The 21,448-nt window shown below is 38.1% G+C and overlaps 2 protein-coding genes and 1 pseudogene across 3 annotated transcripts; all 3 read left to right on the top strand.

The window, feature by feature from the left end:
- Nucleotides 1-203: 203 nt before the first annotated feature.
- LOC137719004 (microtubule-associated protein RP/EB family member 1C) lies at nucleotides 204-2,681 on the top strand. 2 transcript variants are annotated; one of them, XM_088685283.1, is made up of 7 exons: nucleotides 204-310; nucleotides 448-583; nucleotides 682-837; nucleotides 970-1,076; nucleotides 1,628-1,859; nucleotides 1,936-2,049; nucleotides 2,167-2,681. In XM_088685283.1, exons 2-7 carry the CDS (start codon nucleotides 476-478, stop codon nucleotides 2,443-2,445), a joined length of 996 nt encoding a protein of 331 aa, XP_088541409.1. In that variant the 5' UTR covers nucleotides 204-310; nucleotides 448-475; the 3' UTR covers nucleotides 2,446-2,681. The 2 variants fall into 2 exon arrangements, with proteins under 2 accessions (XP_088541409.1, XP_068314495.2); XM_068458394.2 differs by lacking the exon at nucleotides 204-310 and having other exon boundaries at nucleotides 391-583.
- Nucleotides 2,682-13,814: 11,133 nt separating this feature from the next.
- On the top strand, nucleotides 13,815-14,514 carry LOC148690721 (uncharacterized). The gene is made up of 2 exons (XM_088686988.1): nucleotides 13,815-13,928; nucleotides 14,019-14,514. Exons 1-2 carry the CDS (start codon nucleotides 13,908-13,910, stop codon nucleotides 14,238-14,240), a joined length of 243 nt encoding a protein of 80 aa, XP_088543114.1. The 5' UTR covers nucleotides 13,815-13,907; the 3' UTR covers nucleotides 14,241-14,514.
- A 1,786-nt stretch (nucleotides 14,515-16,300) lies between these two features.
- LOC137720195 (ADP-ribosylation factor 1-like) lies at nucleotides 16,301-17,518 on the top strand (annotated as a pseudogene).
- Nucleotides 17,519-21,448: the final 3,930 nt, after the last annotated feature.

Consider the following 21,448-nt stretch of genomic DNA (forward strand, 5'->3'; position numbering starts at 1 on the left):
GTATCTATTATCTATGTGGACCCAAATTAGAGTATTTGTACCTCAAAAGTTAATACAAGGCACTCCCTTTTTTACTTTTTGCAAATGGGAATGCCTCGTATTTAAACGTATGAGTGCAAAAGGTCAAAAGATAGTGCGAAAATCAATTCTCTTATTGCAAATGTCTCAACTATGTCATTCCACCAACGTGCTTCTGACATCGTTTGACCAAAACAAAAAAAGTCACAAATGCACTTGCAAGAAGCAGCCTGAATATTGGGCTTCCACAAAGCGGGTTAGAAGCCCAGATATCCAAATCTCCAGACAACTGGTTCGGTCCGAAAGCCACTTTTGAATTTATATTGAAAAGATCCCGCTCCCCGAAACTCCTCCCAGTTTTAAATTCCTCTCTCTCTCTCTCTCTCTCTCTCTCTCTCTCTCTCTCTCTCTCTCTCTCTCTCTCTACAGGGACGCAGAGACCTTACCAAAATCTCCAATGGCGACGAATATTGGTATGATGGACGGTGCTTACTTCGTAGGCAGGACCGAGATCTTGGCCTGGATCAACTCAACTCTCCATCTCAATCTCAGCAAAGTCGAAGAGGTACTTTCTCCAAACCCTAAACCCCAACCTTTTCCATTTCGAATTTACTCTCTTACGATTCGATTTCGCCCATCGATTTTCTAATCTGCATTTTTCAGGCGTGTTCCGGTGCCGTTCACTGCCAACTCATGGATGCCGTTCATAACGGTATCGTGCCGATGCACAAGGTCAATTTTGATGCCAAGAGCGAGTACGAGATGATTCAGAACTACAAGGTCCTTCAGGACGTTTTCAACAAACTCAAAATCACCAAGGTTCAATTTTCTTTGCTTTCTTCCTTGTAATTTATTAAATATAATTGGAGTAGATTTGATCTTCATTTTTTCTTGAATTTATGCTATGTGTTTACCATTTTTGTTTTCTGTGTGTGTATTGGGCGTTTTTAGCACATTGAAGTGAGCAAGCTTGTGAAGGGAAGGCCGCTCGATAATCTGGAGTTCATGCAATGGATGAAGCGGTACTGCGATTCTGTCAATGGAGGCAGTATGAACAAGTAAGCTCTAGCCATAATTGTGTACGTTGTATAAGAATTCCCTTCCATTCAATAACTATTTATGCTAATGATATCGCTATTATGATGTTATCTGGGTGTTACATTTTGTTGCAAGTTGAACCATCAAGTGTTTGTAATTCTGTTGAGGCATGCTGTATATGTTTGAATCAAATGGACTTCATCCATATTTGAATGTAGAACTCGAATTCTTGCGAAACTTCATTTTGATTCAATTTCCTGCTGTTGTTGAAAATCGAAATCAAAATTCGAATCCTATACTTAGTATCTATGCTCTCTCCCAAGTGTTTGCTTTCGGTTTGGTTAGTACCTTGGACTTGCCTTCTCTTGTTTAGCACCTTGGACCTTTATTTTCTCCGCTATGCTCTGCATATTATGATGATATATTCGTACTCAAGTCTGCACTCGTCAATGACAAGTTAAGTTCCTTTGGGGCTGCATATTTGAAAGAAAGAACAAAGTTGTTTGTTCGTTAGCAGTAACTAAGGGAAAATTTTGCATATAAATGATATGCCTTTTATTGTCACTGTTAGTTACAACGCTCCGGAGAGGAGAGAAGCTTGCAAAGGAGGGAAAGAAGGAAACAAGAGAGGTGCCCAATTGCAATCATCAGCTAAGGGTGCAGCAGCTCCCCAAAGATCTCAGTCCTCCCACACTGCTCGAAGAAATGATGTAGCACCTTCTGTGAACTCCGCTAGTCAATCAGGGAAGACCTCGAGGCCTTCTTCTAGTGGAGGCCCTACAACTCCTGCGTATGATGAACAGGTGGTGCTTTTAGTCTGAGTATGAGTGAGAATTCAATCAATGAATGTTAGATGGTCTAATACTAATTTGAATGCAGATCACGGAGTTGAAGCTATCGGTGGATAGCCTTGAGAAGGAGAGGGACTTCTACTTTGCGAAGCTCAGGGATATTGAGATACTTTGCGAGAGTCCTGAGATTGAAAACCTAACTGTACTGTACTTCCACTCTTCTGTTTTGATTTTTTCTGGATGTCTCATCAGAATTACCGGAAACTTTTCTATATGACTGATAGGCAGTGGAAATTAATGGTTTTTATTCCTTACGCAGGTTGTTGCTGCTATACAGAAGATTCTATATGCTACCGATGATAATGCATCGGTGGTGGCAGAAGCTCAAGCCATGCTGTCTGCCCCCCAAAAGGAAGTGGAGCCCTTGAGTCCAATTGCTGAAGCTTCAGATGAGAAGGCGAGTTCAGAGACGCAAAAGAGGAAAACTTATCTGAATCTGGACGTCGATGCTGCTGCCATGACGACATTATCTCCGAAACAAAGGATCTCTGACGCTTCTGATGTCCATTGTAGTGGGTCACCCCTTATGACTTACTGATCTCCTTCTCAGTTCCATCTTATAAAAAAAAAAAAGTCATCCATTGAACTTGTTAGTCTTACCTATATATTTTTTTTGCTCCGTTTGATATATTTGTCGAAATGTAGTTCAACAAGTAATTGGTGCAAGTGACATGGGATGTAATGCCTTGTTTGATATATTTGTGTTGTAAGGTAGAAGAAGGTACATCCATATGAATGAAATATTTTAGGGCCTCTTTGGTATCCTATTTGAAATTTTTTTTATCATTTCTTAAAACATTTCTTAAGAACATTTTTTTAAAACAATTTTCTTAAAGACTCAAAAACTTGATTGGTTTGCGATTTAAATTTTTTAAATCTTATGACTTAAACTAGACAAAGAGATCTAAAAAGAGAGGGAGAAAGAGGAGAGAGGAGAAAAGAAAGTAAGAGATGATTGAAGGAAAGAGAAAGAAGAGAGAGGATCGGACGAAACAAAGAGGAAAATGAGTGAGAGAAAAAATCGAGAGAATGAAAAGAGCGGATTGGAAGAGATGAAAAAGGTTAAAAAAAAAATAAAAAAAAAAGAGGAGAGAAAGAAGAAAAGAAAGATAGATTTGGAGTGAGAGGGGATAAAAGAGAGAAAAGAAAAGGGTAAGTTTAAGTTTAAAAACTCATTTTTTATGTTTTTGAATAATAGATTATATTTTTGAGTTAGTTTTGAATTCAGTTTTTTAAAAGTCATACCAAACAAGTTTTTAAAGCTTAAAACTTAAAAATTGTTTTTAAGTTTAAAAAGTTGGATTCAAGTAAAGTACCAAACAAGCCCTTAATTTCTACTCCAGGAATTTTATGACCTTTATGTGTGTTTTTGTTCCTTAATTTAAAGAATAAGAATATATGCGATATTTGCACAAACACCACCTAGACTATTAAGAATGTGCGTAAATACTAAGAAATATTTTTGCAAATTTTCCACCCAAACTCTACTTTTAGGGTTGATTTTGGATTGTAGTGCTTTTTAAAAAGCAGCTTATTAAAAAATCTAGAACATCAAACATGTTTGGCAAAACAAAAAGAAAAAGTGTTTTTTTTTTTTTAAAACTACTATCAATGACAATAGAAAAATATAGAAAAGCAAAAGCAGGGTCCACCATGCTACTAAGGGCTAGTTTGGTATTACTGTGCTTTTTCAAAAAACTGTTTTTGCTATGCTATGAGAATAAACAGTTGTAAAATAAAGTTGTTGAGTGTTTGATAAATTAAAAAGTGATTTTAATAAATAAAAAAAAAGCAGTGTGTGTGTATTTGGTAAACTTTATATAAATTGCTTTGAATATGTAATGTGATATAATAATTGTTAAAAACAATCATGTAGGGGCAAAAATTGTAATTTTGTAACACATGTGGAAGTATACTTGTTATTTGAAAATTTCATTGAATCATCATTTATTACTATACTTTGAAAAAAAAAACACTTTTTTTAGAAGCATGGTATACCATACACATTTAATATTCCAGATTTAAAAAAAAAAAATACTTTTTATTTTTATTTTTCTTACCAAACACATTTAATATTCCAGATTTTTTAATAAGCTTTTATTTTATTTTATTTATTTTAAACACCACAATCCCAAACCTGTTGTAAACTTCTAGTTTAAGTGTGATTGTGTAAATCCTAGATTAAATTTGATTTTAGTTATTTTTCCTATATGGACTTGTATTCCTTGAAAGAGAATGATTTTTTCTCTTTCTCTTATTACTATAAATAAAGGCATTGCCTAGGGGGAATAACACACATTCCTCTACACAACCCTAAAATCACATCTCTCTATATTCTCTCTCTGTGTTGCCGGCCCCTTTCCCTGTTAGTTAAATATAGGCCACAACACGTTATTAGCATAGTTCTACCGTTGCACTTTGGAATATGATGTAGAAGCTTTCTGCATCAAACCAGTTTACCAATATCATCACGCAATCAGGTTCTTCCAAAACAATGATTTTTATCTTGATATTTTTGCAGCCTTGATAGCATGAACATTCGCCATAATGCATGACTCAATTTTACATTTTTCGAATTTTAGATTCTACATAAATTGTGTATACATTATATTCATAATTGTTGAATTATGTAAATTTGATATTGCCATGAATTGCATCCTATATCTGCTCATGCATTAAATTATTTGTCAATATGCGTTGAATTATAATATAGAAATATATAAGGTTTTTCGAACCCAAACCTGAGCCATAACTGGAGCCTGAAGTTCCAAACATCTGGAACTTAGCCCAAAAACCCCGACGCCCTTCACGGCATCATACGCATGGCCTGCAGCCATGCCCAACCATTACGGTTGCCATCCTCGACGACCTTGCAGTCGTCGCTAACCTTGTTTTTGGCCAAGATTCTGATGAATCTCCTCAAATTTCGAAAACCCAAATTCCAATCCTAGGTTTTTCTTTGGTTTTTGGATGTTGAGACCTTTTTAGTCACACCATCCTGATTCCATGTCAAACACAACAACTCGTTTCGAGTTATTTTGACCAGACTATGGTCGCCTGTAGCGGCAGCACAGGCCTTCGTCTGACCACACCAAGCAAAGCTGGGGTGTTCTTTTTGTTTAAACCCAAGCCCAATTGGGCTGGCCCTCTCGGCCTGTGACATATTCGTTACTGGGCTCACTTGATGTGGTCCAAGACCATAGCTCGACCCAACATGTGACACCAGCCTGATTTCTATGGTGTCCATGTGCCAACGATGCACCGGATCCTAGCCTGTAGCAAGTGCATCAGTGCACCTGATCAGCGCCCATCTGGGCCTCTATTTCTTGGACCCTATCCTTGCAGCTTGTTTGCTGCTAATGGGCTTGCAGCCCAAAAACTAATTGGGGCATGATCAACACGTATCTACCCTAGCTAGGTTTGGGCTTGGGCCTCACGATACAAATTTGCTCAGCCTACCCATGGGCTTTGGCTCATGTTTTTAGGCCCCGAGCTTAATTGTTTTTTTTTTTTTTTTTTAGACAATTTGAGTTTTATAATTTTTTCACCCACACTTTAAATTTGGCCCAAAGTCTAAATAATTAATTCAATTACAATTATAGACCTGAAGTTCTATTTGCATATTTGTGTTTGTTTGTAAGAACATATGAACCTGAAGTTCATAATTATTTGGAAACCTGAAGTTTCTAGAAATATGCCTCCTTTGAAAATCTGTTAAAAACATCACCCATGAAAACCCAAAGCTTTTTCATGTAAATTTAAACCAATACATCTTTATTAGAACCTAAATGTTCTACTCCTATGTGAATGAGTTGATTTTTTCTCCATTACACTAACCACATCTTATCCATTCATTTTGTGATAGGAATATGTCGAATTTGAACAAACTCGACTTGACCACTTTGGAGGTCTCTAGAAGAAACTACCTCAAGTGGGTCCAAGATGTAAAGCTCTACCTCACTACAAAGAATTTGTGTCCCTCCATTGAAGATGAGATGGACAACCCAGTTAGCAAAGCTGATAAAGTCATTGCCATGATCTTCATCCGAAGACATATTCATGACGCACTACAAACTGATTACCTTGTTGAGGAGGATCAACGAGCATTATGGGTTGCTTTGGCTGATTGTTTAATCACCAAAAGGACATCTTCTTGCCTGAAGCAAGATATGACTGTCAGCATTTGAGCTTCCAAGGCTTTAAGTATGTGAATGAATATAATTATGAAGTTTGTCGAATCTGATCACTTCTTAAGTTCTGTAACGAGACTTTGACCGAAGAGGATCTTATAAAGAAGACCTATTCGAACTTCCCTACGACTAATATTGTCCTGCAACAACAATATAAAGCTCAGAAGTTCACTAAGTTTTCAGATATGATTTATTTTTTACTTCTCGCTGAAAAATAGAATCAGTTGTTGATGAAAAATCATCAAGCTCGACCTACTGGAGTGATTGTTGTGCCTGAAGCATATTATAACACAAACAAAAGCCCAAAATTCCAACATAGGCATGGTAGGGGTAGCCAAAAGCCACCCCATAGGCATGGTAGGGGTAGCCACAAGCCACCCCATCAAGGTCAACAGAGCCAAGGCCCATCTAAAGGAGGAAACAAAGCCCAGAAGTGCCCTAACCTCGCTCCAAAGGCCCCAAACTTCAAGAATAAGGGCGAAGCACCTAAAACCATGGATGGGGATATGTGCTTTCATTGTGGTTCAAATGACCATTGGTCCTGTGTTTGTTGTGCTCCCTAGAAGGTTGTAACTAAATATCATTCTCATCGTAAGAAGTAAGAATCAAACTTTATGCAAGTAGATGAACCGAAGAGTACCAAGATGGAGGTTTCTGACTTTCAAGAGGTTATTACCCCCATGGAAGATTATAATCTTAGACATAAACTATTTTTCTAGTTGAAATTTAGACACTAGGGCCGAATTGCACCTAGTGGCCAAACCTCCATTGTGTTTTTGGTTTAATTTTGAACAATTTTCCTTTATGTTTGGATTATTTGTTGGTGATTTGTTTTTTGGATATTAAGTTTTTAATTAATTACCATCCTTGAATACTTAAAATTATTTTGGATGGATATTTGTTTTTAGAACTTTTATGCATGTGACTGATTCAAATTAATTTTCATTCTAGGTATGACTAGTGAAGGAGTTAGCTGTCTAGCAGATAGTGCGACCACACACATTGTTTTGCATGAACGCAGGTATTTCCCTAACTTCATACCTAAGAATGCACATCTGACAACCCTTTCAGGCTCATCCAACTTGATCGAAGGATATGGTAAGGCACATATAATATTGTCCAATGGTACAATTTTGACCATTGATGAGGCACTTTATTCTCTGTGTACAGGAAGAATGTTGTTGATTTTCAAGGACATTAGAGATAATAATTACCACGTTGAAACCTATGTAGAAAACGGAGTTGAATTTATGTGCAGAACTTCCTACGAATATGGCCAGAAGCATATTCTAAAGAAGATGGAGCGTATCCCGAGTGGTCTGTATATTACGACCATACACCCTATAGAAAGCCACTATGTGGCCAGCCCCTATCTTTAGGACCACACACAAAATTACATTTGCACCCTGGACGAACATCGATGTGCCGTATCCTCCAATCATCACACAGGCATCCACTAACCCAAAGTTTAGGTTCGATTCAAGGAATCGCATGTCAAACCTGCTCCATGGGAAAGCTTATTATTAAGCCTTCTTATGACAAGATTCGTTCGAATCCTCCTATTTTCCTACAAAGGATTCAGGGGGACATTTGTGGACCGATTCACCATCCAGACAGACCATTTAGATACTTTATGGTTTTGGTTAACGCTTCCACATGTTGGTCACACATGTTCTTGTTGTCCATAAGGAACGCTGCATTCTCCAAACTGTTGGCTCAGGTTATCAAGCTCAGGGCTCACCACCCTGATTATCCGATCAAATTGATTCGATTGAATAATGCTAGAAAATTCACATCTAAAACTTTTGATGACTATTGCATGTCGATTGAGTTTGAAGTTGAACATCCAGTACCCTATGTTCACATTCTAAATGGCTTGGCATAGGCATTCATTAAGCGCTTACAAATGATTGCTCGATCGTTGGTCATACATACCAAGCTCCCGATCACTGCTTGAGGCCATGCATTATTACACACAGCCATGTTGGTCCACCTGAAGCTTATTGCGATCCAACCATACAACGTTCTTCATTTGGTTATCGGATATGAACCTAACATATCGCATCTGCGTGTTTTTGGTTGTGTGATCTATGTGCTTATTTCACCTTCCTTACGTACTAAAATGGGGTCTCAACAAAGGATGGGAATCTATGTCGGATATGATTCTCCTTCGATTATTTGTTATTAGAACCTTTGACAGGAGATCTATTTATCACTTATTTCGCGAATTGTCACTTCTATGAGATAGTCTTCCCGTCATTAGGGGGAGATAAGAGCGTTAACGTTCCTGATAAACAATGTGAATTATCGTGGACGACTCCCACTTTGTCTCATTTAGATCCTCGCACTGCTCAGTTTGAAACTGAAGTGCAGCGCATATTAGATCTTCAAAGCATATATCAGAGCATGCCAGATGCTTTCACCAATCTAATGCGAGTGACAAGATCACATATTCCAGCTGCGAATGGCCCTGCAAAGATGGATGTACCAAATGTACGATGAACTTCCCTCCTTGAGGCTCGAGATGCTAATTTTGGCGATCCAGGTACATTAACGCCTAGCCAATCATCTGACCCTATACATAAGCGTAGCAAACCTCTTGGTTCAAAGGATTCACACCCCCGGAAAAGGATACCCATGACACAGGCACCTAAAGAACCTATCGTGAATCTGACTGTCTCCTACTTATTCTATCTAACTCATGAGGAAATTCTAGATTACGAAAGCGTACTTGAAGAGATGAATCCACCTCCCAAGAATTATGAGATTTCGGTCTATTATGCTCGCTTAGATGATGTTTGGTGTAAAAATTAGATGATCATCCACGATGCATTAGCATATGCAGTAGCTACTGAGATCATGTTGAGCGATGACATTGAACCTCGTTTCGTTGATGAATGTCGACGAATAACCAATTGGTCAAACTGGAGACAAACAATCCAAGTTGAACTCGATTTGCTTATGAAACGTAAGGTGTTGGACCTGTAACTTATATCCTCCATATGTGAAGCCCATTGCCTACAAGTGGGTTTTCGTTCGGAAGCGTAATGAGAAGAACAAAATTGTGCGTTACAAAGCTCATCTTGTTGCGCAAGGTTTCTCATAACCCTCTAGGATTGACTATGACGAAACTTATTCACCAATTATGGATGTGATTACTTTTCGCTACCTTATTAGTTTGGTAGTTTCCAAAAAACTGAGTATGCAGCTGATGGGCGTAGTTACTGTGTATCTTTATAGGGATCTTGATATGAAAATTTATATGAAAGTTCCCGAATGACTTACATTGACTGGATCAAATATTTCCAAACCCTAGAACACGCTCTTAATTAGGCTGAGGCGTTCACTTTATGGTTTGAAGCAATCCGAAAAAAATGTGGTATAACCGTCTGAGTGAGTATTTGACTACTCAGGGACATGTGAACAACGAACTATGCCCTTGTGTGTTCATTAAGAAGTCACATTCTGATTTTGCAATTGTTGCAGTATATGTCGATAACATGAACCTTATCGGAACTCCTAAAGAGCTCACGAGAACTACCACGCACTTGAATTTGGAATTTGAGATGAAAGATCTAGGAAAAACTCAATACTATCTCGGTCTCAAGATAAAGTACCGTTTGGATGGAATCTTAGTACATTAAACAAACTACACCCAGAAGGTGTTGCGCCGCTTTAATGAGGATAAAGCGAAGCCTTCAAATACTCCTATGGTCATTCGACCGCTATATGCAAAATGAGATCCCTTCCATCTGAAGGAAGATGATGGAGAGATTTTGGAGCCTAAAGTTCCTTATCTAAGTGCAATAGGCGCTTTATTATACTTAGCTTAATACACTAGACTCGACATCTTCTTCACTATTAATATTTTGACAAGATAAAGTAATGCACCAACACACAAACACTAGACTAGTGTTAAAGACATTTTCCACTACCTTAAGGATACTACGAATTTGGGCTTATTCTATCCCTATGAATACTCGAGTGATGTCATACCCTCTTATCTCGAGTCGATTCTTGCCTTGTTGGTTATGTCGAGGCAGGATACTTATCTGATTCGCACAAGGTGCAGTCTGAAACGGGTTATGTCTTTACTGTTGGAGGTACCATAATCTCTTAGATCTCTTGAAGGTCAACTAAACAGACCTTAGTTACCACTTTGTCTAACCATGCTGAAATTATCGCCTTACATGAAGCAACTCGAGAATGCTTTTGGTTGAGAGCAGTTGTGGGCCATATTTGAAGCTCCTGCGATCTTTACCCCGTCGTTGATGTCCCGACGACAATCTATGAAGATAAGCAGCCTGCATCGAACAATTCAAGAAGGGTTACATCAAAGGAGACAACACCAGGCACGTTGCGTCAAAATGCTTCTTTTCACATCAACAACAAGAGTATCAGAAGATTGAAGTCATGCAAATCTGTTCACAAGATAAGCTGGCCGATCTCTTCACCAAATCACTACTGAAGATAACGTTTCAGAAGCTTGTTCAAGGAATAAGTATGCGTAAACTTTCTGAGTTGTAACATTGCTAGTTCTCTTTGGAATTATGTCAAACTCAGGAGGAGTATCCTAAAGAATACTTGCTTGATCTTAATGTACTCATTTTCCCTACGATTAGGAGCATTTTTCCCACTGGATTTTTGCTACATAACTAGGTTTTAATGAGGCATCCACCTTGGATTGATCATATCCCTGATAACGTCCCGTAGACGTTTCATTTGACTTTACATTACTCACGCATTTTTCCTTAGACTATGAGTTTTGTCCCTATTCAAGTTTTTACCATAGCCATAGTTTTTTTTTTTTTTTGTTTTTTTTTGTTTTTGTTTTTGTGAGATTTACTTCCTTATGCAAGTTCCTACCTTATTGAGAATAGCGTGTTCTGAGAATCAGTGCCGACGAGTTGACTTCCTCAACTTCTACATGATGCCGAATCTACTTGAGTATTTATACACTCAAGGGGGAGTGTTGTAAACTTCTAGTTTAAGTGTGATTGTGTAAATCCTTGATTAGATTTGATTCTAGTTATTCTTTCCTATATGGACTTGTATTCCTTGGAGGACAAGGATTTCTTCTCTCTCTTATTACTATAAATAAAGGCACTGCGTAGGAGGAATAACACACATTCCTCTACACAATCCTACAAACACATCCCTCTCTATTCTCTCTTTGTGTCGCCAGCCCCCTTCCTTATCAGTTAAATATGGGCCACAACAAAACCAACGCGAAAAAGCGTTTTTTTTTCTTCAAAGTATAGTAATCAGTGCCCATTTAATGAAATTTCAAATGGCATGTATTCCCCTACATATTTTACAAAATTACAATAATTACATGTACAATATTCTCTTTGACAATTATTGTATCATGTTAAATATTATATCATTTTTAGTCATTTAACATATTCACAGTAATTTATATAAAATTTTACCTAACACTCATACGCTATCGTTTTGGTCAAAAGTACTTTTACAAAAAAAATTTACTAAACACTCAACAACTTTATTTTATAGCTATTTATTCTCACAACACAGCAGAAGCAAATTTTTTTTTTTTTTTTAAGGTACAACAATATCAAAGTAGCCCTTAGTGTGGATAGTAACTAGGGGTGGGTTAAAAGAAAAAACCGAAAATACTGAACCAAACAAAAAAAACCGAACCGAACCGAATTCTTTTGGTTTGGTTTCGATTCAGTTTAGAAATCGAACCGAACCGAACCGAATTAATTAAATTAATATTTTTTATTTTTTTATTTAGTTATTTTTTTTGGGTATTATTTTCTAAATTTGTAAGCCCAATGTGTTGCCAAACGATGTATTATTTCAAAATGTGAGTTGTTAGGATACAAACCTTTCAACAGGCAGAAACTAAGTATGGGACATTGACGATATAGTATGTATCCGTCTTCTCTTGATAGTTTAAGTCATTAATTGTAGAGATAACAGTCAAAAGCTGCATCAACAGATCATACCCAAAACCTTCACACACGTTCCAATATATTATCCATATTTCTTCATTGCGGAAGGCTACAACAAAAATGGGGAAAAATTAGGCTCCTAAAAGAATTCCCTGTTAGAAAGATAAAACTAACAAATACTGACCAATACAACACGATCTCTGTACTCATTCATTTGGATGTGAGATTGGACATAGTAATTTATCTACAATGATAATTAATCAAACAAGTAAGCACCACCACAATCAGTGGCAGATCCAAGAAATAATATTATGGGGGTCAATAAGAATAGTGCGCGTAGCACGCAAATTTTTTTTACTAGAAATAGCATGCATATTGCCATTTCATCGAGTCTTGGAAGGCCTGTAGTTATTTGGAAAGGCATACTGCACACCTGTTAATGTTTCATTTGCGAGGGTAACTAACATGTTCTAAGGCTGCTCCCGTATGAATGCTTAACAAAGAAACACACTTATCTTGAACATACTAATAATGTTTGATATCATTGCATACCATTAATATGTTTGTCCAAAAATGATGATGTTGGAGGACATGTATGAAGCCAACTCTAATCTTCAAAAGGGTAGCACCCGAGGTATCCATGGACATTCAACGAAGTTCGAAGGGTTAGCACCCAAGGTATCCATGAACGTTCACTGAAATTTGGAGGGTCAGCACCCAAGGTATTCATGAACGTTCACCAAAGTTCGGGGGGTCAACTGACCCCCCCTGCCCCTCAGTGCATCCGCCAGTGACCACAAGAATAATAATATCACATAACTACATACAAACATGCACCAAACTACATTTTAACAGAAACATGGGTACATAAAGCTCATTATTTTAGAAAATTTGCGTATCTGCATGTTAATACATGACCAATGTTATAATATCTTGAAACTCCATGGTATACTTGATGACTCATTTTCTTAGCATTGGAAGTCTCATTAACACCAAAATATAGAACATTGTGGCCATAAATTCTATTGCCTTCTCTCAGGTCAGATTTTTTTTATTTTTTGAAAAAAAAAAAAAAAAAAAACCAAAACCGAAATCGAACCGAAAAAAATATAAAAAAAATTGAACCGAACCGAAATTATTTTGACAAAAAACCGAACCGATTTGAACCCAACCCAACCCTAATACCTATGTCAAGCTTTGCTAGTGGCAAAATCAAAACTCCATTTTGTGCACGTGAACACTTTCATACGTGTTTCACCACTCAAAGATCCCTAAACAACTTGATGTAAGCATTTTGTTGACTACCATTTGTATTCAGGGAAGTTGAAGATATGTCCAACAGACTTTCGTCACCTGAATTCATACCCCTAGTCATTTAGGGCTGGTTTGATATTGCTGTGTTTTGGAAAAAAACTGCTTCTGCTGTACTGTGAGAATAAGCTGATTTTTGCTGCTTCATGTTTTCAGTTTTTTTTCACCCAAAGTTATGAAAATAAATTGTTTTTAAGTGTTTACTAAACACATTTTTTAGCTCAATTTTTTTTTATACCCACTTTTTATAAAAGCACCTCAGTACCAAATCAGTACTTAAAGGACTTAAAAAAAAACTACCATGTGTTGCACAGATGATACTAAATTATTAACGAAAAGTATTAAAGGTGGATAAATTAAGAAGATTTTTGAAGCCGATGCTGTAAGATTGTCTAATAAAAGAAAATGGAAAAGGTCCTAAAATCTAAATGGTTAACTTGTAGATTTTGGCATTGACCATTTGAGCTCCCCTTCCTTCGGCTGAGAAATCGTCCTATGAAAAACTAGGTAATGATAAATACCTCCATTTTTCCCGAAAGAAGCTGACTGAGTTGGTTAATTACTTACCACCACCTTCAAAAATGAATGCACAAGCCATTAAGGTATCATTCCCAAATTTTTAATCTTTTTACTTTTACAATTTTCTTATAGTTTCTTCGTTTTGTGAATCCAAGTTTATGAAATTCATGCAGGAAATTAAGGAGATCAATCCACAACATGCCAAGGAGGCAAAGGTGAACACAGTAGACATCCAGTCATCGGCGGGGCAAGGCCAAGAACAAAGGAATGTGCAGGTGGTTCACCAGCCACATCCCTCCTCCAAGTCAAATACCAGCGGTGGAGTCCTGACTACTGCCGCTGCTGTGGTGGCAAACACCCTTCAGTCCGCCAAGGATGCCATCTCCAAAAAATGACTAGCACATTACAGTTCAGATTTCAACACGTATATAATCCCAGATCTTGTCACGAATTACCTATGAGTATTACTAAGAATTGTAAAAATAGTTCATCCTTTTTTTTAGTTGGCAATTTTGATTTGTCATTTGTACAATGCAATGCAAAATGTTATGATATGCATGTATCCATGGAAGCTTTTCATATTGCATCAAGATTCAAGAACACGTTTGTAATAATTTGTTGTAAGGAATTGTGAATTAAATACAATCGGATCCAATTATATGATCAAAACACTAGCACTCCGCCCTGTTACCCCATTACCCTTACCCCATGAGCTAGAAAACTTCGGCGTTGGTGTGGGAGGAAGACTTGGAGAAAACAATTTGAAACCATTAATATGCTTTGGAATAACAAAGGTTTTGTATTTTAATTACTTAGGAATTTGTTAAGTTATTTTGAGAGTTGTAAGGGTGTCATGGAAACTTGAGGTCTATTAATTTGTAAACGCTTATAAATATTGTACTAGAAAGCCTTGAATGACAGACTTGATCAATGAAAATTTATATTTACCTTGTGCATTTGAAGAGAGTGATTTCTCTTTCTAAAATTAAGCATTTGGCTTGGTTGTGTGAGCGCATCCACGATTAGCGATGTTGAGTGATTCCATTACCCCTGATTGAGTGATTCCCAAGTATCTATCCCCCATTCTTTCTATTTCCCTTGATCCCTTGGTTCTCTTTTGCATCAAGTGGCATCAGAGTAGGTTTTCCGTTGCATATGAAGATCATGGATGAGATTTTCCATCTGTTGAAAATCAATTGGTTGAAGAGACTAGCTCGGTCGATTGGAATTCGCCATTGATGATGACGAAGAAGTCAATGAGAACTTTGTTGATTGGAGTTCTACACCAATCTTGGACGAGAAAAATGATTATTACAAGTATTTGATTTTAGTGGCTAATCAAGAGTGTTGTTGGCAGCTTGAGGCCACTTGTTCTCCCTATTGGGATTTTGCCCCGATTTTTGTTGACTGCCATGTAGACGCAGGTAAGAGTTCATGGGTTGAACAACGATGTGGACAACTTATAAAGAATGTGAAGTCTCATGCATTCTGTTTTCATGATTATTTGGGATGAATTCATTGATCGTGCTTTGGTTAAGAGAAAATGCCTGGATAAGGAACTACCTTTTGCTCATTATTGGAGTTTTCTTTTCTCGTTCATGAGTATTTACGGTCTCCCAGAGGCAATAAGTTTGGAAGCCTATATGCATCACAATTCTTTTGGAAGAAAAAGGGGATCAGTCTATACATGATGGAAACAAAAAATATATTATGAATTTTATGCTCTTTGCAATGTTGCACGAATTGTGATTATCTTAATAAAATCTCTACTAAGGGAAACATTGGTTGGGCATCCCAAAGATTGAGGAATACCAAATGAAATTCGAGGATGAATTTTCTTCGAGAAGAGGAGAATGATGCAAGAGGAAGACTTGGAGAAAACAATTTGAAACCATTAATATGCTTTGGAATAACAAAGGTTTTGTATTTTAATTACTTAGGAATTTGTTAAGTTATTTTAGGAGTTGTAAGGGTGTCATGGAAACTTGAGGTCTATTAATTTGTAAACGGTTATAAATATTGTACTAGATAGCCTTGAATAGCAAACTTGATGAATGAAAATATATATTTGCCTTGTGCATTTGAAGATAGTGATTTTTCCTTCTAAAATCAAACATTTGGTTTGGTCGTGTGAGCGCATCCACGATTAGCGACGTTGAGTGAGCTCCGTTGCCCCTGGTTGAGCGATTCCCAAGTTATCTATCCCTCGTATCCTCGAGAACCCTTGGCTTCTCTTGCGTCAGGCGTAGACTATCTCGTCATATGGACGATATTTAATCATACATCCCTGTGCTTCTGATCTGCCCTTGAACTATCATATCATTTCTCCTCCGTCTGATTTTCCGCTGATCCTTCAGTTCATTGTTCCTGTAAACGATATACTATTCGTTAGGGTTTACGTTTTCTTGGTCTCATATTGTTTTAACTGCCTCTTTGGTTAAACAAGTTGGAAGCAATGGACCTGGCAATATCAAGGCTGGTGAGGATCCTCTTTGCAAGGAAAGAGATGAGAATACTAATGGCGGGTCTCGACGCTGCCGGAAAAACCACCATCCTTTACAAGCTCAAACTTGGAGAGGTTGTCAGTACCATACCCACAATTGGTGTCTACTTCTGATCATTAATTACTCCAACTTTTACTTGGTATTTCTCTTATTGAACTTACTGTATATGTACCTACTCGAACTGGGATGAAAAAAAAATCGGTTTCAATTGATTTTGTGTGACCAGGGTTTAATGTGGAAACTGTTGAATACAAAAATGTAAGTTTCACTGTTTGGGATGTAGGAGGACAAGACAAGGTACTAGCTTTGATTCTTAATTTAAACTAATGTTTTGGAATTGTATGCTACTGAGATATACAAAACTGTGGTAGAGGACGTGTCGGGAAATGTATCGATTATGTGTATCTAAATATATAGTACTGTTGATCTTTGTCACCGCAACATAGATCATATATAATTTGTATTTTTTTTTTATAGAGATTTTTTGTTCTTGATTAACTGTGTGCTACATGTAGATTCGACCGCTATGGAGACACTATTTTCAGAAGACTCAGGGTCTCATCTTTGTACTGGATAGCAACGACAGAGACAGAGTTTCGGAAGCAAGAGATGAGCTCCATCGAATGCTCAGTGAGGTCAATTTCCTAATTCCTTCTATAAATTGCTATCAAAACAATTTAATTTATACCATACAAATGTCAATCCTTGTTTCTTTGGTTGCAGGATGAACTCCGTGATGCGACACTGCTTGTATTTGCCAACAAGCAAGATCTTCCGAATGCCAAGAATGTTTCTGAGATCACCGATAAGCTTGGCCTGCATTCACCACGCCAAGGCCGATGGTAACAACCAAAACATGCTTCTTAATTACATACTATACTACAATAACTAATTAAATAATAAGGAATATTTTCTTAGATAGTTTGACATGTTATATTGTCAGACTTGAACATTTAAGCCTAACTTGACCCAACCGACGAGGTCTTGATTTACATTCGAACAAGAGAAAAACGACTTGAATAGCCAATCAAGGCCCTCATATATTCTTTTATGCTTGTGCATGGGTTTTAACATATCCAGGTACATTCAGGTTGTTTGTGTCACCTCCGGCCAAAGACTAATATGAGGGCCTTGATTGGCTATCTAGCAACATCTCAAACAAGGCATGATAAATATACCTAGCTCCTTTTATGTTTTATTTCTTATTGTACCAAATGTTTGATTGTATTTTTAGAGGATATATATATTTATAGTACTTCATTACTTATATATTTTTAGTTACTGCACAATGTATTTTTTCTGGATAATGTCTTTGCATATCTGCAAACATAATCCAGTCAGTCTGGCAAGCTTTTAGTCCTGTTTAGTTTATCTCGATCTATGTCAACTAGTAAAATCCTGGCATCTTCAGTTATGCTTTATATACAAGGCATTAGAGTTCTTCGAATTTATTTATGGTATGAAACAACTAGAACTATTTTTTAACGTTTCCGAAAACTTTACCTGAATACCTTTGATTTTTGACCTTTATCGACAAAAACATGCTCAAAAAATATATAATTTCAGCACCGGTTTTTCTGGTCGAAGTTTATCTTGTTTGATATAGCACATAGTTGCATGTGTGCCCCTTCATTTGGTAAATCGAGAATAAAAGAATACATAGAGTATATAAATACTTAGTTCTCATAAACCTTGGGACTTGGGAGACGCTTGATTGACTGGACTAGAACTGAGATTGGGCTATTTTACACCAATCTCAACCTGGACCAACATGAAATTAATTAAGAATTAGATTCATTAGCATTACACCTCACGAACAAGGCTACCTTTAAGAGCAACTCTAGCGGGAGCAACTGCTTGAGGGACAGGCTGGGGAACAGGGCCTGATTGCCCGAGGGAGGAAGTCCAGCGTTGGTTGGCGAGCGAGCCCAAGCAGGCCCGAGCTCTAGGCCCGTGGATTCGTGCCGGCCCGAGCGCCCGAAGGCTGTCTGACGTGGGCTGACGTCAGACGTCTACCGAGTGAATCGGAGGTCCACCAAACGACTGTACAACCTCCTGAACATCGTCGTCGTCATCCTCTTCGTCCTCATCTGCGTCGTCATCCTCGTCGGTGTCCTCCTCCTCTTCGTCTACGCTGTTGTAGGATTCAGACTCGGAGTCGGACTGCGACTAGTATAGCTCCAATTGCTTGGCGGTCAAAGGCTTAACTTCGTTTTCCTCCACAACCTCCTCCATAGCCTTCATCCTCTCAAAGCTCACACAAATTTGCAGAGAAAATCTTCTCTTTGTATTCTTGAGAAAATGAATTGGGATTGGATTTGGGAGAGTGAATGAGATAGAGGGAGGGAGGGACGAGAGAGGAGCTGCCAATTAGGATTGGATTACAAATAAAATTATTTTATAAATAAATAAAATACTAATATTTTATTGCCAATTGCCAAGGCTATTCAAATGTAACGGTGGAGATACAAAAGGCGATTACTGTTTATTAATGGCAGTTATTGTTCATTAGGTGGATTAAATAGTGAATAGCCTAGGGGGAGGCTCCCACGCTGGAAGTGCTCTAAGAGCAAGTCCACTCGTTAGGATGGCAAGGGCAAGGGCATGGCATTCGAATTGCTCTTGCTATTCATTTTAAAGATTAATTGTTTTTGTGCAAGTCTATTCATTTGGGAAGGGCAATGATGATTACTGTTCACAAATATATTTTTTATGCTTTGATGGCCTTATCATCTACATGCCATTATTGCCTTAGTGTGTTTAAAGAGACCATAGTAAAAATAAATATTAAGTTGTGGCATAGAATGAGAGGGTGGTTGGGTATTTGTAGAAATAAAAAAAAAATAATAATAATGAATTTTTTTACTGTTGGATTCATTCGAACCATTAATTTCCATATTTTTGTTAAAATCAGATGCACCAGATTGTGCCACGTGGCACAATTTGTAATTTTCAAAAAAAAAAAAAATACTGTTGGAAATTCAACAGTCCAAATGAGAAGACTATTGGAAGGCTGAGGTCAAGGCAAAATTACCTTTCAACTTGGTGGCTTGCACATGGGGGGTTTTGTGGGGAAGAGGGGCGCTTTGTCCGGTGTTTGCTGCATGACGTCAACCATGACATAGCCCATTTCCAGTAGGCTCAAAGCCTAGCAAAACTTTGGCTGGGTAGCCGAACAGGCTTGGTGGAGCCCACAAATTGCCCTAAAGAAAATGGACCATTAGAGCAGCTCCAGCGGGAGCTTTTGCTCTGGGCACATGCCCGTGAACAGGGCTAGAGAGCCCGATTGATTTGGTCCAGCGTGTGGTAGCCCGAGGGACAGGCCCAGCCCGGGGGAGAGGCCTGGCACGAGTTGCCAGCCCGAGAGCCCGAAGTGGGTGTGACGTCAGGGCGACGTCAGCTGCTTTTTTTTTTTTTTTTCTGTCAGGCGCGTGGCCTTTAAGCGCGCGTTAGGCGACATAAATTCAGAAATGGGGCCCGCGGCCCACTCAGGTTTCTTACCGTTGGGGAGGCCACGTGGCTTCCCCATGTCCGTTGGATTTCAACGGCTATATTTTATGGACTGTTGGATTTTCAAAGGTAAAAAAAAAAATTAAAAATGTAACCTCCCGTCCCGGAAATATCAAAACGTACGTGTGAAATTACATTTTTGCCCCTAGTTTGTTTCGTCATGTTTTGGTCATTTGGTGTGGTGTTGGCAGGTGCTGGGCCACACACACACTTTCACCTTCACTGTCTCTCTCTGTCTCTTTTCCCTGTCTGTCTCTCTCTCCCCCGAGCTCCCTTTCCCTTCTCATCCACCATAAACGTACGGACACACACCAATAACCCTCAAACCTTAGCAGATCGAGGGAACCAACTACACCTTCAAACTCGTGAGGCTGAGAGGAGCACAGACGTACCATTTTCAGGTAAGGTTATCACCGTTTTCACGTCGATTCAAGGTATTCCGATTTGTGTACTATTCATGCAAACTTATTGTAGCATGTTTTTGGGATTTCTAAGTTCATAGATAGCTTGGTGGTGTCCCAAGGAGCCTCGGAGAACTTAGTTGGACGGAAGTGGACGTCGGAATTGCCTGGTTTGAAGTTGGCCGGTTTTGGGCAGTTTGCACAGGTAAGATCACGTGGTTTTTAGGCTTTAAAAGTGGTCTAACGTTGTTCTACTAGTCCTAGGCTTTAATTTGGTGCAAAAATCACGAAAAATGGTGGAGAAACGAGTGAGAAATCACGATTTACAGGTTTTCCAGTTTTCCGGCGCCGGAGCCTCGCCGGAGGTTCGCCGGAGAAGGTGACGGAATATTCCGTCAAGTCTGACAGAATATTCCTGACGCCGTTAACGGAATCTATCAAAACTGACGGAATATTCCTAACGGCGTCAGTTGACGCCGTCAGCGTGCCAGGCACTGATGCGCGATTTATACGCACACAAATTAAACCCTCTTTTTGTCAATTGTAGTATAGATGTAAGTAGGGATCGTTCTGGACCGGGGATTAGGAGGGATTGTTAATCACTTGGATTTGACTCAAAAACGTAAAAACAATATAAAACGCTATCCTAGACTCAAAGAATGCAAAACTAAAGTTTAAAACACTAAGACAAACCAAAAACTCAAAATGCTTTAAAACATAAACTAAACAGATTCTAAGCACTAAAGAATAAGAAAGTAAAGGGGGATTGAGTTTTGAACGAAATTAAACTAAATGAACAAATTGTAATTAAAGCAGAATGTAAATATGAATATGATGAAAATATGGATGAATGCTAGCTAAGGGGTTCATCTCCACATATGTTACACTTGCATAATAAAACGATTTCCAATTGCATTTCAATAAACCATGAATTCTCAATGCTCCAAGTTAATTAGATCCGCTTAAATTAACTTTCAGATTTCCCTAGATTCATTGGATTGAATGGAATACGCATTACAACCAAATTATTCATAATCAAAGTCCCTAACTATGGAATACGCATGATAGAGACATTCAACAAAGATCATTAAGTTCAACGGAAATCATAAGTGTTGACGAGACATTTGTTACTATGGAATACGCATGAAACTTATGCCAAGAATTCGTTTAACGCGATTGTTTATAAGC

This window comes from Pyrus communis, chromosome 15, assembly GCF_041283825.1.
Source record: "Pyrus communis isolate YQ-2024b chromosome 15, ASM4128382v1, whole genome shotgun sequence".
NCBI lineage: Eukaryota > Viridiplantae > Streptophyta > Magnoliopsida > Rosales > Rosaceae > Pyrus > Pyrus communis.

Coding starts and splice junctions, on each gene's coding strand:
- LOC137719004 (XM_088685283.1), top strand. CDS start 476: ATGGCGACGAATATTGGTATGATGGACGGTGCTTACTTCGTAGGCAGG. Junction 838..969: donor ACAAACTCAAAATCACCAAG/GTTCAATTTTCT, acceptor GGGCGTTTTTAG/CACATTGAAGTGAGCAAGCT. Junction 2,050..2,166: donor CTGAGATTGAAAACCTAACT/GTACTGTACTTC, acceptor TTCCTTACGCAG/GTTGTTGCTGCTATACAGAA.
- LOC148690721 (XM_088686988.1), top strand. CDS start 13,908: ATGAATGCACAAGCCATTAAG. Junction 13,929..14,018: donor TGAATGCACAAGCCATTAAG/GTATCATTCCCA, acceptor AAATTCATGCAG/GAAATTAAGGAGATCAATCC.